Genomic DNA, 14,739 nt, shown 5'->3' with positions numbered 1-14,739 from the left:
TTGTCTGTGCCAAGAACCCCATCTCATGTCATGACTTACTACTTCCAGCCTTGTCGAGTGAACTATTTTTATTGGTCCTGTTTGAGTTAATACTATTCTATATATACCTTCCTATGTTTCTTATCTAGGTGTGATTTTGTAATTTATAGTTGGGTTTTTTGGCATTGTTCAGTACTGTGTTCAAGCAGTTTTGATGGGGCATAGTTAACACTGCCACCAACTCTTCAAGTCTTTATCAATGAATTACTGCAAAATGTTTTGGGTTTATTGAATTTTCCTAGAAAAATATTTTTACTGTAGAAGTTGACAATGCTAAATTCTAGTGCAGAAGAAATGTTTCTATCTGCTGGTTACCCTGTGGTCAGAATCTGGTTTCCCGATTCCGTATGTGGCATTAAAAAAGCAAGAATATCAGGCATGTGGGTTTTTAAAAATGTAAACAGATTTGTCCGTTTGATCAAACATGATGATACAAGTGTAAAAATGCTTTTTATAATTTTTCCTAAAAAAATTCCTTTCTAGTTTCTTATGGAGAAGTGAGAGAAGCAGGATGCTGTAATCACAGTTGTAGTCATAAGGACAGAAACTACTAAAGCTAAAATGTACTTAATGTTTAATGCTAACTGTCTTACTGGAAGGAGATTATTTTCTGATGTGTGTTATTTTGGAGGTATTACAGCTGAAGGTTTTCCTTAAACATCAGCCATTTTGGAATTGCTGCATGGGGGAGAAATCAAATTCCACATCCCTTAAAGGCCGGCTCCTTTCATATTATAGTTCAGAGCTCTTATGCTCCCTTGCTTGTTAAAACATTCTCTCCTGGTGAATGGCTAAAAGAAAGCATTTTGAGTTAACATTTAAAAACTTGGAATTCATCTTGGCCAGGAGGAAATGTAATTGCTAAAAATTTAATGTTAAGATTTTCCAGCTGAAAAAACAGCTGTTTAGTAATGAGAGATCTTGAGAATACCACAATAGGCTCTAAACAATAACTTCACTATGGGGTTTTTCAAAGCACTCTCCAATATATATGCATTATCTCTATCTAGTCTACGTACTAACTTCACCCTTGGGTTGCTGAACATAATCCAATTAGAGAAGCCAGCCATGTGATGTATTTTTTACAATATGGCTAGCCAGTGAATAGTTCAACAGATAATTGACCACCTAGCCATGGGCTATGGCAGGGTCATACGAGAAGAAAAGATAATATAGCCTTTTTGGGCTTAGAGAGCACGAATCATTGAGAAGAAGCATATGTTGGGTAGGAGCCTGCTACTGTGTTCTGCAAAGCATAGCAAAATAACATGAATAAATCATGGAAGAGCGATGGGTTTTGAACAGAGTTAGAAGAAACGAGGCAGAGTCATTAGGCCCTCTGTCCTAGCTGCCCCTTCCTTTTTGGCAGGCACTTGCACTTCCTACTGCTTCTCTTGGATCCTGTGTTAGTGCTTTTCTCACATTAGTCAATCAAGCCTCTGTGGTTGCAAATTACTGCTTGGACACCTGATTTAACACTGGTTTTAACCTGGATATCTGAATTTTCAGATTTGCAGTTCTGGGAGAGAAGTAAAAAATGCTACTTACCCTTTCATATGTGCAGTCCATAGGACATGGCTGTATGGGAGGCCTTGCACACACGATACAAATACTGGCTTGCAGGCAGCCAAGAACATCACCCAGCTGGTGAAAGCTCACCAGAATGCTTTGGAAACTACAGCTGTATATCATAGCAAAAGCTGCTACAGTATAAACATGCTGCATGAATCAACACTTGATGCAGCTTCAGGTGATGACAGGTAGCAAAACCAAGAAGTGATGTATGCTCCATCCTCTGCCCAACTCAAGCACCTTAAAAACAGCAGCTGTTCCAGCCAAACCATTCCTCCCCAGCACTCGCTCCTGGGCCAGTGGTGCCAGCCAGCACGATGCTCAGCGGAGACACAAAACTCGGCCCAGTGGGCCTGCAGAAATGAATGTAACAGCAGAAAGATGCTGTAGCACTTCACTACATCACTGGGCTCAGACAAGTAGCTAAAATTCAAGTGAAGAAAACGATCTTCGTTATTATGTGAAGTATCGCTTTTATTGGAGAGATTGGGTTATAACACATAGCAGACTAGTGTTGTAAATTTTAAGAAAAAAAAGTTTCTGTGGTTTATGTACATTTTTACCACATTAGTTTTCACTCATTCCCACTCTTCATGAGTCAATTTGAGATGGTATAGTATGCTGCAAAGCTTAAAAACAATTTTTTTCTTTGGCAACTATTACTTCACGAATCAACCATCTGCTGCCATTAAATCTATCTAGTTCTAGCAATACTAATAATTTCCTACAGTGAATAAAGGTTGAAGATGAAGTAATAGAATTTTCCAAAGTAAATTTTATTCTTTAGTACTTAAGACTAAAAATGTTGATTTATGGAAACTGCCAAGTATGTTCAAGAGAAATCACTTAAATTTGTTTTAATAAGGAATTGGTTAAGCTGTAGGAAGTTTCACTAACATCTCATTACATCATATGATGTTTTAGGAGTGAAACAATAATTTAAAATTTATTAAGCAAAATTTCATTTTGCTATGCTGGGATTTCTTTCCCCTCACGAGTACAGTTTCATCCCTGCATCTCTGTTTCCACAAGTCAGACTGGCAGTTTGTTGCCTGTTACCAAATTCTCTTAAGCACCTAAAAGAATTATCCTCTCCCTGGTTCTTCACAGCTGCAAGCCCACGGCTCCCACCAGAGCTGGGGCACCAGCTCCTGCAGGGTTTCAGTTACTTCCAGCTGCCCCCAGCCAATGCTGGTGCCTGAAAAGAGGCTCTGGAGAAACCAGGGTCTTGCTCCCATTTGTTTTTCCAGGGTCTGTAGGGTTCTTGTGTCATGATGCAGCAAAGCCTACTGAATTAGCTCCTCTCTTTGGCTGCATGCTCCTGATCCTGTCCAGCAGACCAGCCTCTTGGCTCCCATACGTGCTCAGAAGTGTCCCAGGGGAGCTGGGGGAAAAACATGCTGAACTTGCTCTAAGCCTCATCGCAGGTTGGAGTTGGAGCACCTCCCTGCAGAAATCCCCAAGGAGAACCTGCCTGTCCTGGGAGCGTGCACACAACCTCGCTGCCTTGGGCCGGCAAATTCAGCACGTGGCAGAGCAGCTGACGGCTCCTCCTCAAGCGTGGGGACGTTGGCTCCCGTGTGTGTGCCTTTTGCACCATCCAGTGAATAGCGTTCTTGCTCAGGAGCTGCAGGGCTGGCTTGTACATCCTCTTCAGCCCAAGAAACGGGTACCCCTTGCGCCTGCCTGCGAGGAGGTGACCTAGCCCTCAGGACATGAGGGTTACAGGGGGACAGGGAAGGGATCCCACCCAGCTGTAGAAAAGGGGCCAGTTCATAGCCTAGAGCAGAAGATTTGGGGGCCAGAAGGGCAGTAGGCAGGAGGGAGCCGGGCTGTTACCCAGGGCTGGAGCATTCATCTGAAGGCAGAAGACAAATATCGATCCCGATTTCCGCTTCCTGGATTTTTATTCACTTCCTGCTTCTGCATCTTTCCGCTTAATATGAAATGCAGATTTCCAGCGGCCTGGAAGTGCTTGATGTGAGGCAGGCACTCCAGGGTTCCTAGGCTCGGGCAGTGGCTTTGCACGGCCTGCGGGTAGCTCTGCGGGGCTTTGCCCATCGCCTTTCAGAGGTGCTCTCCTCCCCTCGTCTGTAGAGGAAGGGAAGGTGCCTGGGTTAGGCCTTCTGGCTCCCCCAGCTTTGTCTGAGTGTCACATAGGTGGATATTCCTACAACATGACCCACCTGACCCATTTTAGATGTCTGTTTTGGGGAAAGGTGCATCATGCTCCAGGAGCAGCTGTTTCCCTCCACTAAGTATGAAGAGAACCTGTAGATATTAAGAACTAGGTGGCATGACTCCCACCCTGCCAACCTGCTTTTTGAGATGGATGCCTGAAGTATATGGCCTTGATTTGCATTAATTGCTGATTTAATTTCTTATGGTTTTAGATGAACTATGGCATCGTAGTTCGCCACACCATCTTTCTTTTTTGTGCTGGAACCCCAGCATAGTTACGTGCTCTTGGTGAAACCGGTGGCCCAGCAGCCAGCTCTGTCTGAGGAAATGCTGGAACGAATAATAATATTAAAGGCTTCACCCTAAATAGTGTCTTATCACAAACGCTTTGAAACTCATTCAGCAATGTTGCTTAAATGGGGAGCTCATTGTATGGTGGTTTTGATCTTGGTACTTATTTTAGCTCTCGTCCTTTGAAACTTAGCTTAATTGTGCATTATGTGGAAATCAAAGTCTGAATAGTCTTTCAAGTTGGGGATTTAAAAAAACATACGTGGAGAATAAAGCTTGCATCCCCCTGTTGACTGACACTTCAGGAATGCAAAAAATACTTAATCCATACCTGGCTAAAATTACCTACGGGGTTTTTTGAGTGGTGGTGTTTGTATTAGCGTGCATATTAACTGAAATTTTGCCATGCAGTGTTCATGTTCAGTCTGGGATCTGGAAGAGGAATTGTTCTTTTTCACTTCTGAGTTCTCACTGTTAAAGTGACAGAATTTAGTCTTGTGTGAATGATGTAAAAACCCACGTGGAGCCTGGCTCTTGTTCAAAAAGGCAGGTGAACTCCAGTGCTTAAAAAACAGAAAGCGTTTAAAAATTGTTTGTTTTTAAAGATGGCCGCTGTAACTCAGAGATCGAACAGCATGAAAATCAGTATGAAAATAATGCTCTCACTGATGTTCTTTTGCCCATGATTCCATATGACCCTGTGGCAATAAGTCCCAGCTGCCTTCTGTCTAAGCTGCGTAGGTTTTGTGCCCCAAAGTTTGGGGCCAAGTGTTCAGGAAGGAATCACTTTAACCTTGTCCTTCGCCAAAGGAAAGGGTGCCCAGCAGAAATGGGTATGCATTTTTATGCTTTAGGAGTGGTTTGTGGAGACCTGCCTAGATTTGCTTCCTTCCCTGGCTGCAGTCAGGTTTTTGGGGTATTGACACAAGCGCTTCATCAGTAAACTCATCACAAACAAAATAAACCTGCTGCAAGAAACAAAGCTTCAGTCTCAGCTCATGAGACCCCTTCTGTTCTTAACCACAGGCTGTCGCTTGTCCTGGGATGCTTACTGTGCTGCCAAGAATAAGGCAAAAGTCCTGGCTTGGGCAACGGAGTATGAAAGGATGGGATTGCTTCTTGTCTCAAATTCAGCCACCAGTGAGAAGTCAGTGACTTGGTCTGCAAGTCTGGATTATTGCTTAAAGGCAGGCTGCTTCAATACCAAGTTTTATATTTTGAGACAATCTAATTCAGATTAAAATGTTTGTTTTTATAGATGGAGTTAGCAGTAGCACCCCTGTGTCGGCGAGTCTCTGACCTAGGAAAATCTTACAGACAGCTGAGGTCATTCAGGTGAGTTGCAGTCGCAGGAGCTGGCAATGGCAGTGTGACCAAACTGTATTTCAGAGCTTATTTGTTACCTCATGTTAGTTCTGATGGAACTGAGAGCGTTTTTGGCAACACCCACCTGCAAATTAGAAATAGATTAAAGTTCTTTTAAATTTTATGCAGAGTATAACTATGATTTAACAATCTTTGTCATGCAAATGTTGGCCAAATTGCACTTTTTTGTGTTGCTTTCAGTGCAACTTCTGTATGACAGTGAGTTCTATAGTTGCTTTAAGTGTTTTCACCGAAATATGAAATTTACAGTCCTGTGTTGTTTAATTACAATAGGCAACTTCTGTGAATTTTTACAAACTGAACCGGTGTTGAAAACCTAAGATGCAGACTAGTGGAAAAAAATTAGACTAATCTATTCTAACACAATATTGCCACCATATAGGCATTTTTCTAATGCATAAGATAAGCTTTTTCTTCCTTTCACAAGTATATTGTTACATTTTTCCAGACCACTGCTGTTCCAGACCAGTGAGCATATTGCCAGTAGCCCAGCTCTGGGAGAGGTTATTCCATTCAGCATTATTCTTCAGTTCTTATTTACAAGAGCACCGCCAGAGTTAAAATCACCCTTCCAGGTAATAAGATCAACCTGTCTTTTGCTTTTGAGATGTCCTAAGGAGGAATGGACATTGTAATTCACGCTAGTTATTTTAGTTAAAAAGTATTCAAGCTCATACTTCACATTTTTGTTTTTATTGTGGCAAAGGTGTTATGGTCATTGACTTAATATTTTGATTACTTAACAGTAGGAACATGAAAACCTGATTTAATAATCAATTCTTTAATATTCTGTCAGATCATTGAAGAAATTGCAGGTCTTATCTCAGACTGCAGATTGCCTGGATCCTGCTCATGTAAGGTGCAGGAAATCTAGATTCATACCTTGTCAGAACTGGGCAAACAACTGATGCAGGAGATCACCTCTGAGGTCCCAAATAACGTATTGGGCTACTTCTATTAATTGTCGCTGATTCCTTAACTCATTCTGCATCACTGCAGTATTAAGAGAGCCTCATGTGGCCTTCATTTATGTCATCTTTGATTCTGAAATTGGTGCATGTGTTCCCTTTTTCACATTTATGTGTAATTGGTGTTTGTTTGTGTTTCTCTGTTTCAGAGGGCTGAGTGGTCCATTGCCCGCTACTCCCAGTGGCTTGATGATCATCCATCTGAAAAAGACAGGCTTGCTCTCATACGGTAAAAATCATGCTTCTTTCTTCTCTACATTTATGATAATGGTGTAGTAACTTATCTGCACAGCAGGATTGGTCTTGAAAAGGGAAAAAATGTGATATAGGAGATGGATCATAAAGAACATTACCCTCTCTCCACTGATGGAATGAGTTGTAAAATGGGAGAATTTATGAACTAAACACTTCCCTCTGCCCCCATACCCAAACCCTCCAGTGCCTTTGGAAGGAGCACATAGTCCTCTTGCAAAAGAAGGAAAACATGTACAATGATGGTTTAAATTAATACTGTGTTTTAGCAAAACTGCCTCTCTCAACTGTTGGAAGGTTAAGGCTGCAGCCGTCCTGTCTGCTGTATCAGAAAAGAGAAGCTTTGGAAGCTTAAGCAATGAAAATGTAGGTAGGAATTTAAAAACAGAAGACCCCTGTTACACCCCTGTAATGTTATTCTTCAGGAAATCAGCCCGGGATCTTTAGGAAGTGATAATTACGTCAGATTTTTAAAATCGTCCTAGTGTAGATGAATTTATAGCTAAATACTGTTTTGCATCTTAAAATGTTAGGAAAAGTTATGAAGAGTCTTGTTTTTCAAAACAAGCAGACTTTTGAAGTATGTTAGAGAGAACAGATGTGTTGTATGAACATGACAGAGCCAGCCCGAGGATCCTCAGGATTCAAGGCTCAGATGATCATTTGGCTCCTAACACCCTAACACTTCCAGCCATCTTCTCAGTGTCCTGTCCTGACCTCGGTGTCACCCGCTCCAGTGGCACGGGAAAGGTTGTCACACGTAGCTGTGCCAGGCTTGATCCGGCCTGGGAGCCAAGTCTGTCCTTGAGCTTCTGTGTGTGGATGTTGCCAGCTTTTGCTGAAATCATGAAAGCTGACTTTTAAGTTCCAGCCAGCAGTGGTTGCGCTTGAGAAAATCAACCATTATCTGTCCACACTTTCAAAGCAGCCAGGAGGAGTCTGCTATAAACATTTACAGTTCTTGAAGTGCCATACAGTCCAATGTAGTGCTCAGGCCAGTTAAGGCAATACTAGTTGATCACCAGTTCGTAGGATTTGTTTCCAAAATATTAAAATGCAAACTGTGTCTCTTCATGCATGTATTAAAAGAGTATTTTTTGAAAATCATATGTGTTGTTAGTCTAGTTTGGCTACAAAACTAGGTTTTCTTGAATCTCAAGCCATGACACCTTGAATTACAGGGGAATGGATAATAGTTACAGGGCTGATCCAGCTGTATATGTAGCTTAGTTATGAACATTTTGATTGTAATTTCTGTCCTGATAGTACTGGCAAAACTGACAATGTTGAATTTAAGATATGTTAGGGAAAGCCAAGAATGTAAATCGTTTTGAGAACTGATGGGGTTTTGTTCTATTCAGTCCTTTTACACAAATTTGAAAATGCCATCCTTAAACTACAACACATTTTTGTCTTTGCTTGCAATTAAATTTAATCCAGACTGATTCAGTTAATGGGCTTGCTGGTGGTCACATTCAGGCACTGATAAATTGTTCTGACCATGGAGGTGTTAAGGGACAAGCCTTGGGACAAGGCTTTTAGGCAGAGAGAATGTCATCCATTAGACCAAGTAGCGTATCTGGAATACTTGAGCTTTTCATTTCAATCCTTTCATTGAATCCTTTATTTATTTTGCATGAGATACCACTATTAAAATATTTTAACTTTGCAATCTCAAGAATGTGCTGCAGCAGGATTATCACTTGGCAAGGTTATCACTTGAGCATTTTGCAGTGAGACTGCAGTCCTTTCACTTTGTACTGTGGAGTGCTTGGACATTGCTTGGACATCTGTCCTCCCAGGGCATGGAGAGGGCAGCTTTGAAGATCTGTCCTTCCCAAAGGCTTCTGTTGGCACTCCAGTGGCTCTTCCCTACTCTTGGTACGCCAGAGCAAGGCTGTTTGTCACTGCCTACGCTTGGCTGCTTCTCCATCCATCCCCAGGCCCACCACTTGCAGGTACTGCTCATGCAGCTTTGCTGAGCCTCATGAATAAACTACCCTGGATTTCTCAAGCAGACTCTTCCCTTGGGTCGTTTGGTTGGCGGCTCGTATAGCACTGCGTGTCTGGGACCAAAGAGCAGGGGCGAGCCGACCAGCACTTGAATGCAGTGAGCGAAGGAGATGGTTCTCCTTTGCAGACACTGGTGACCTCTGTAGGCATCACTGTATGCATTCACCTTTTGACCATCTCCTCTCATGCCTATTTGTCATTTCTAAACAGGCCGGTTATCCATACACAAGGTGGGCGGGCAAATGTCAGTCACTAGTATGACCATGTTTCACTCATATTTTCTTTGGAACATTTCTGAGCCTGCTCTTCATGTGTCTCATGTGAACCTAAGTCCAACTGCAGGTGTCTTGCTCATTTGTCTGGAGTCTTTTATCAGTCACCCTGTTCAAGCTTTTTCTGCCTGTAGTTGTTCAGCTGTGCTAATTGAACCTTGGATGTTTTGAGCCTTCAGATCCCTGCACTGACCTACATCAAGAAATTATCTTTACGTTTGTTGCAGCCTTGCAAATGGTAATTTTCTGCAACTTCCCTTTGTACCAACTGTGGAATTACTCTAGGGGCCTGCTGCTTAGATATTAATTTACTTGTGTTATCAGAATCCTTACAGCTTCATATTAACGCTAATTGCGGTGCTTCTTCCGCTCTGTAGATCTTAAATGCTTCATATGCGGCGTGGTGTTAATGTGATTAATTAGTAGTGTTCTGAGCATTTTTGTGCGTTTCTTTCTGCTTGTATTCAGCATGAAGGGTGGGATTTACCTGGCCAGAGGTATATTAGCCAGATTCCCTTTATAGTCAACAGAGAGAAACAGGCGCTGCTGGGGCTGATTCATCTCATCCTGAAGTAGGTACCTAAAATAGGTCAGTTGCATTGTGTCCTGAAAGCTCCATTTTCTCTGCTCAGTGAAGGGAGTGTGGGCAGGGACAGGGGAGCTCTCAGGCAGACAGCTGCCCTGCAGGCATGTGAAGTTAGGTGAGATGACCCTGCTGCAGGCGTCCTCCCGGAGCGGGGATTGTGTTGAAAGGAGCACTTCTTTACGCAGTCAGGGCACCTTTTTCTTTTTAAATTAAGTTTGAAAACTCAACTTTTCTTCCATAAGAGAAACCTTCCTGTCTGACGTGGCAGCATTTGAGCCAGCCTGAAGGACAGCTCATCCACTCAAGGGCCAAATCCTTATCTTTACCGTTCACATGTGGGTAAATTCCCCTTATCCAAGCTCACCGTTGCTGGAGCAGAGTTGAAAGTCAGGCCCAGAGAAGGGTTCATTTTCATAACGAGCTGATGTCCTGAGCCAGAGAGTGGCTCTGATCGCTAACCTGCCAGGGGCGCTGCGACGCCCGCGCCCCCCAGCACTGCCCGCCAGGGCCCGGCCATTCACAGAAACCCTCCCTGTCACTTAACGCTTGTCTGTCAGCGCACCGTTCCTTTGATTTCTGTATGAGGCAACCTGGGATAAACCGGAGAGGTCTCTTGCGAATCTGCTGCCTACAGGTGATGCTGTTGGAGATTTTACTGTTTGGTTTTACAGTAACTTTTATAGCACTCGATTAAATAGATCTGGTGTCAGACAGAAGTGCTCTTACACAGCCTATTTTCTGTTTTCCTCCTTGCCCTGAAGTTTGCAGAGCAAACAGACTTTTAACAACGTACTAAAGAAAAGTCTTGGCCCTGCTGTCCTCCAGCCGCCCTGCTAATTGATCGGGACCGGCGTGCACAGGGCTCTACCCTGTGCTGATCCCTGCCTCTTCTGAAGCTTGCAGTTTAGATCAGGCTCTATTTGACCAAGTCAGAGCCCGGGAGGGTAGCGCTGGTATTCACAATTCCATATAAAATCAACTAATTAATTAGAGTAATTCTAAATCATACGTATTAAGATCCCTTTGAGAACCACGGCGCAAATCATGCACTTTTTTTTTTTCTTTTAACAGTAGATGTAAATCTTCATGGGTTGAAATAACATTTTAAAAAAGAACTATCTGGGTCTTATATAATCAGCTTGTCCTGATTTCCAAGAAAGCTCATGTTTTTGCTCAAGCAAGTGAAGTAATTTAATAAGTGCTTTAAAATCCTTTTCCTTATGTGGGAGGGCATCTTAAACTTAGATTTTTTTTTTCCTTACTTCTTATGGCATTTTTAATGAAGCATTAATATATGCAGAACTTCCCACCAACCCTCTTTCCATAGCTCTCTTTTACAAGCAATATTTGTAATGTATACCATAGCTTGTCTTTTAAAATAGAAACAGATTGCTGAACAGGTTTTATGTCCTTTATTAGACTGGAAGATGCTGAATTTAGGGCATTATTTAGTCTAATCCCTTCAAGAGTATGTTTTGTGTATTACATAAACAGGGTTTCTTCCATCTTCTTAAACATTGGTAATATAACTATAAATTACATCTTTTTATATGACAACAGCTGTGATCTCTTCTGTGCTGGAGACTTGATGATACTGCTTTCACCCATGATGCCGTTTATTTTTCCATTACTACTCATGCACTAGTGTTTTTACAGTGTCCTCTACAGGAGCAAGCCTACCTTTTCTTAATACAAGATTTTAGTGGTAAACCAGTGCATCTGAATTGAATTCCGTACTGCCAGCATAGTTTACAAAAGCTCATTTGAGCTAGGACTGGTAAAGTTTAAAAAAAGTCATCATAAAATCTGCATTTCGAGTGTTAACATTGCTACTGAACTCATTTCTCTCCCCAAATGAGGTGTGGTCACGTAGGCATCCCAGCCGCTTCAGTGAGGCGTCTTGTCACAAGGCTGAGCTGAAATCGGGCTGTGTGCAGCAGCAACCACCTTGCTTTGCCGCGAGCAGCTTCCTGCACCGTCCATATTGCTGTATGTCGCGGTCCCAAAATCCCACCCTTAAGACTTGTTGGTAACTGTCCTCAGAGAAACACCGTTCCCATCCCAAATGTGCTTCTGAAATCACATCTACTTTATGACCATTGGTGCTTTTGGTTACTTCTCCCAGCCCATTCCTCTCTCACACTCTGAGGCAACTTTACCGTGATTCTCTGGACTCCAAACGTTCTTTCTCCTTGGATTTGTGATTTCTGCCGTTTTACTACCTGGACCTTTGTTACCAAGGATGCTGCTCCTAATGGGATGGACAGGCTTCCTGGCAGGAGTGCAGAGAAGAGTTTCCTGAGCTGATCAGAGCTTGACCATGGTTATGAGTTGTTCCGAGGTCACCAGCTGGGGTACGGAGCTCCAGGTGGCTGTGGCTGCCTCTTCCGCATGAAGAGGATGAAGAGCTGCTTGGCTCTTGCCCTGCCTCAGTGGGTACGTGAAGCAGGTAGTTCCCTGGATTGGTTCTGCTCTGGAGGTACCTGTGTCCTCTACTGGGCAGTAGATGTTTCTTCATGACTTGTTCATTCCCTTGGCACTGCAGTTCCCATCAGTTGTTTCCCCAGAGTTACGGTGAAATCCTCACCAATGGGAGATGTGGCATTTGCAAAACAACCTTCACGAGCCAAAGGCTGATGAGTCAAGGGAGCCTGGCGTAGATGTTAATGTTTGGTGAGAAGTCAGTGCTCACCATGCCTTTGCTGTGGGTTTGGCCATTAGCAATACTCTTACTGCCTGAGAAGAACCAAGCTTTTGTTTCAGTGTTTCAGGTCAAGTTATTGATTATGAATTGCATTTTAACACCCAGCTTTAGAATGTTTAAATTATTTTCTTGGAGGTGCGACCATGGGACATGGGAAAATAGCGAATGCATTTAGTCTTGGAGTATTGAGAAGGCTTTTATTTTCATTTTTTAATGTAGAGCTGTACAAGCTTTGTTTCAGTAAAATGCCGGAGAATTCACCTTGTAGTATTGATAGAGTAGTAATTGTTGGTTGATTTTTGAGCAGAAAAGAGAGTTAAGATGTTCCTGGGCTGGTCATACTGGTGGCGTTTGGCTCTGTCTCTGTGAAACAGTACAAGCAAAGCCACAGAAGAGCAAGCACAGCAGAAGGAGCTGACAAAGATCGGCTGTGGGCTCTGCTGGGAAGGGGAAGGGTCTCAGCAGTGCTGAGGCCACCAAACAATTCACCAAGTTCCTTTTTGCTGCTTTTTGAGTTGTAACAGGACAGTGGCTGCAACTGATGGAGTTGGTTTTGCCAGTTAAATCAGATTCTTCTGAGGCAGGAGAGAAAGAAAAAAGATAAAAGCTGCTGGAAGGTGTGGCAGTGGGACTCTGATACTGGTGTTCAGCACTTAGCGTAGCCTAAATCTCATTCTCTCTTGTTTGATCTGATGGGAATAACAGTCTGGCTAAGGATTATCAAGGGCTGACATTGAGCGGTTTTGGGTGCTGCTTTTAGGGTAAACCTTCTCCCTTTCATCTGAAGGGATCTGGTTATCTCTGTCATCTATTTCAAGGGCTTTTTCAAAGCAAGGGGATAAAGTCAGGAAGGGATAGCAGTGTTACCATCTGGATAATGACGCCAACCCACAACTTCACCAAGAGGTGTCAGAGCTTTCTAAGTTAAGCAGGTCAATATGGTTTTTTTCTATTTTCAGCTTTTGATGACTTCTGAAAACTATTTGGGCCCAACAAACTTTGGGAGTTGTATAGATAAAAAGACAGGGATGCTGGTGAGTGGGAGGGGAAAGATTCAGCAATAGGAATGACAGTCACAGTAGGAAAACTGTCACAGGAGTTTCTCAACTGTCTTTATAATAGAAGGGACTATTCTTTGTAGAAGGTAGAGCAGAATAGAATAAGAATAGAATAGAATAGAATAGAATAGAATAGAATAGAATAGAATAGAATAGAATAGAATAGAATTTCAGTTGGAAGAGACCTACAACGATCATCTAGTCCAACTGCCTGACCACTTCAGGGCTGACCAAAACCTGAAGCACGTTGTCAAAGGCATTGTCCAAATGCCTCTTAAACACTGACAGGCTTGGGGAATCAGCCACCTCTCTAGGAAGCCATTCCAGGGTTTGACCATCCTCTCAGGAAAGAAATGCTTCCTCACGTCCAGTCTAAACCTCCCCTGGAGCAGCTTTGCAGGCGTCCTATAACTGGATCCCAGGGAGAAGAGATCAGCACCTCCCTCCCCACATCCCCTCTTCTGGAAGCTGCAGCGAGCAATGAGGTTGCCCCTCAGCCTCCTTTTCCCCAAACTAGACAAACCCAAAGTCCTCAGCTGCTCCTCACAGGGCATGCGTTCCAGCCTCCTCTGGCCACATTTGAGTAACTTAACATCCTTCTTAAATTGTGGGGCCCAGAACTGCACATGGTATTCAAGGTGAAGCCGCACCAATGCTGAATACAGTGGGTTAATCGCCTCTTTTGGTCGGCTGGTTACGCTGGGTTTGATGCACCCCAGGTTGGGGTTTGCCCCCTTGGCTGCCGGGCACGCTGCTGACTCGCATTGATCCTGCTGCTGACCAGCATCCCCAGATCCTTTTCTGCAGGGCTGCTCTCCAGCCACTCCTCTCCCAGTCTATACTTGTGCCGGGGGTTACTCCATCCTAGGTGCAGAATCTGACATTGGTCTTGTTAAATTTCATCCCATTAATCATTGCCCAATGCTCCGATCTATCCAGATCCCCCTGCAAGGCATTTTGTCCCTCAAAATTGTTGACAGCACCTCCCAGTTTCGTATCATCAGCAAACTTGGGGGATAACTTCTTCACTCTTCAGCGTGAGTTGGTAGCTGTGTGGACCCCTCAGCACTACCTCACAAGTAAGTTGTTACCAAAATTGAAGAGCTCTCAAGTGCATCCCTGCCAACACAAGGGACTGTCTCTTCGCTCAGTCAGTTTATTCTTCTGAAGCCTCTTGACTCTCTCCAGTCGTCCAGTCCATCCTCCTTTTGCATCACCTCAGTCTCAGACAACGTGCCCTGGCTTTCAGCAAAGAGGGTGCCTGAAGTCCAGCAGCCCCCCCGGGATGCGGGGGGCCGGGGTGGGTGAGGGTGTCACCTTGTGCCCGTGCTGTTTCATTCCCACCCTCTGCTCTGCACAGTCGCAGGCTTCGCTCTCCCCGTCAGACTCCACTGGTGACAGGCTGGGGGGGCCCACT

At 43.6% G+C, this 14,739-nt stretch overlaps 1 protein-coding gene across 1 annotated transcript in view; it reads left to right on the top strand.

Moving 5' to 3' along the window:
* The window catches only part of COG5 (component of oligomeric golgi complex 5), a 187,900-nt gene that overhangs the window by 170,372 nt on the left and 2,789 nt on the right, over window positions 1-14,739 (top strand). The window contains exons 19-21 of the mRNA XM_009636074.2: window positions 5,342-5,418; window positions 5,918-6,044; window positions 6,587-6,666. Of these exons, the coding sequence (XP_009634369.1) occupies window positions 5,342-5,418; window positions 5,918-6,044; window positions 6,587-6,666 (284 nt within the window). The remainder of the gene's footprint in view (window positions 1-5,341; window positions 5,419-5,917; window positions 6,045-6,586; window positions 6,667-14,739) is intronic.

Source organism: Egretta garzetta, unplaced genomic scaffold (genome assembly GCF_000687185.1).
Source record: "Egretta garzetta isolate BGI_Z169 unplaced genomic scaffold, ASM68718v1 scaffold33, whole genome shotgun sequence".
NCBI classification, from domain to species: Eukaryota; Metazoa; Chordata; class Aves; order Pelecaniformes; family Ardeidae; genus Egretta; species Egretta garzetta.
This window is presented reverse-complemented; position numbering and strand designations above follow the sequence as displayed.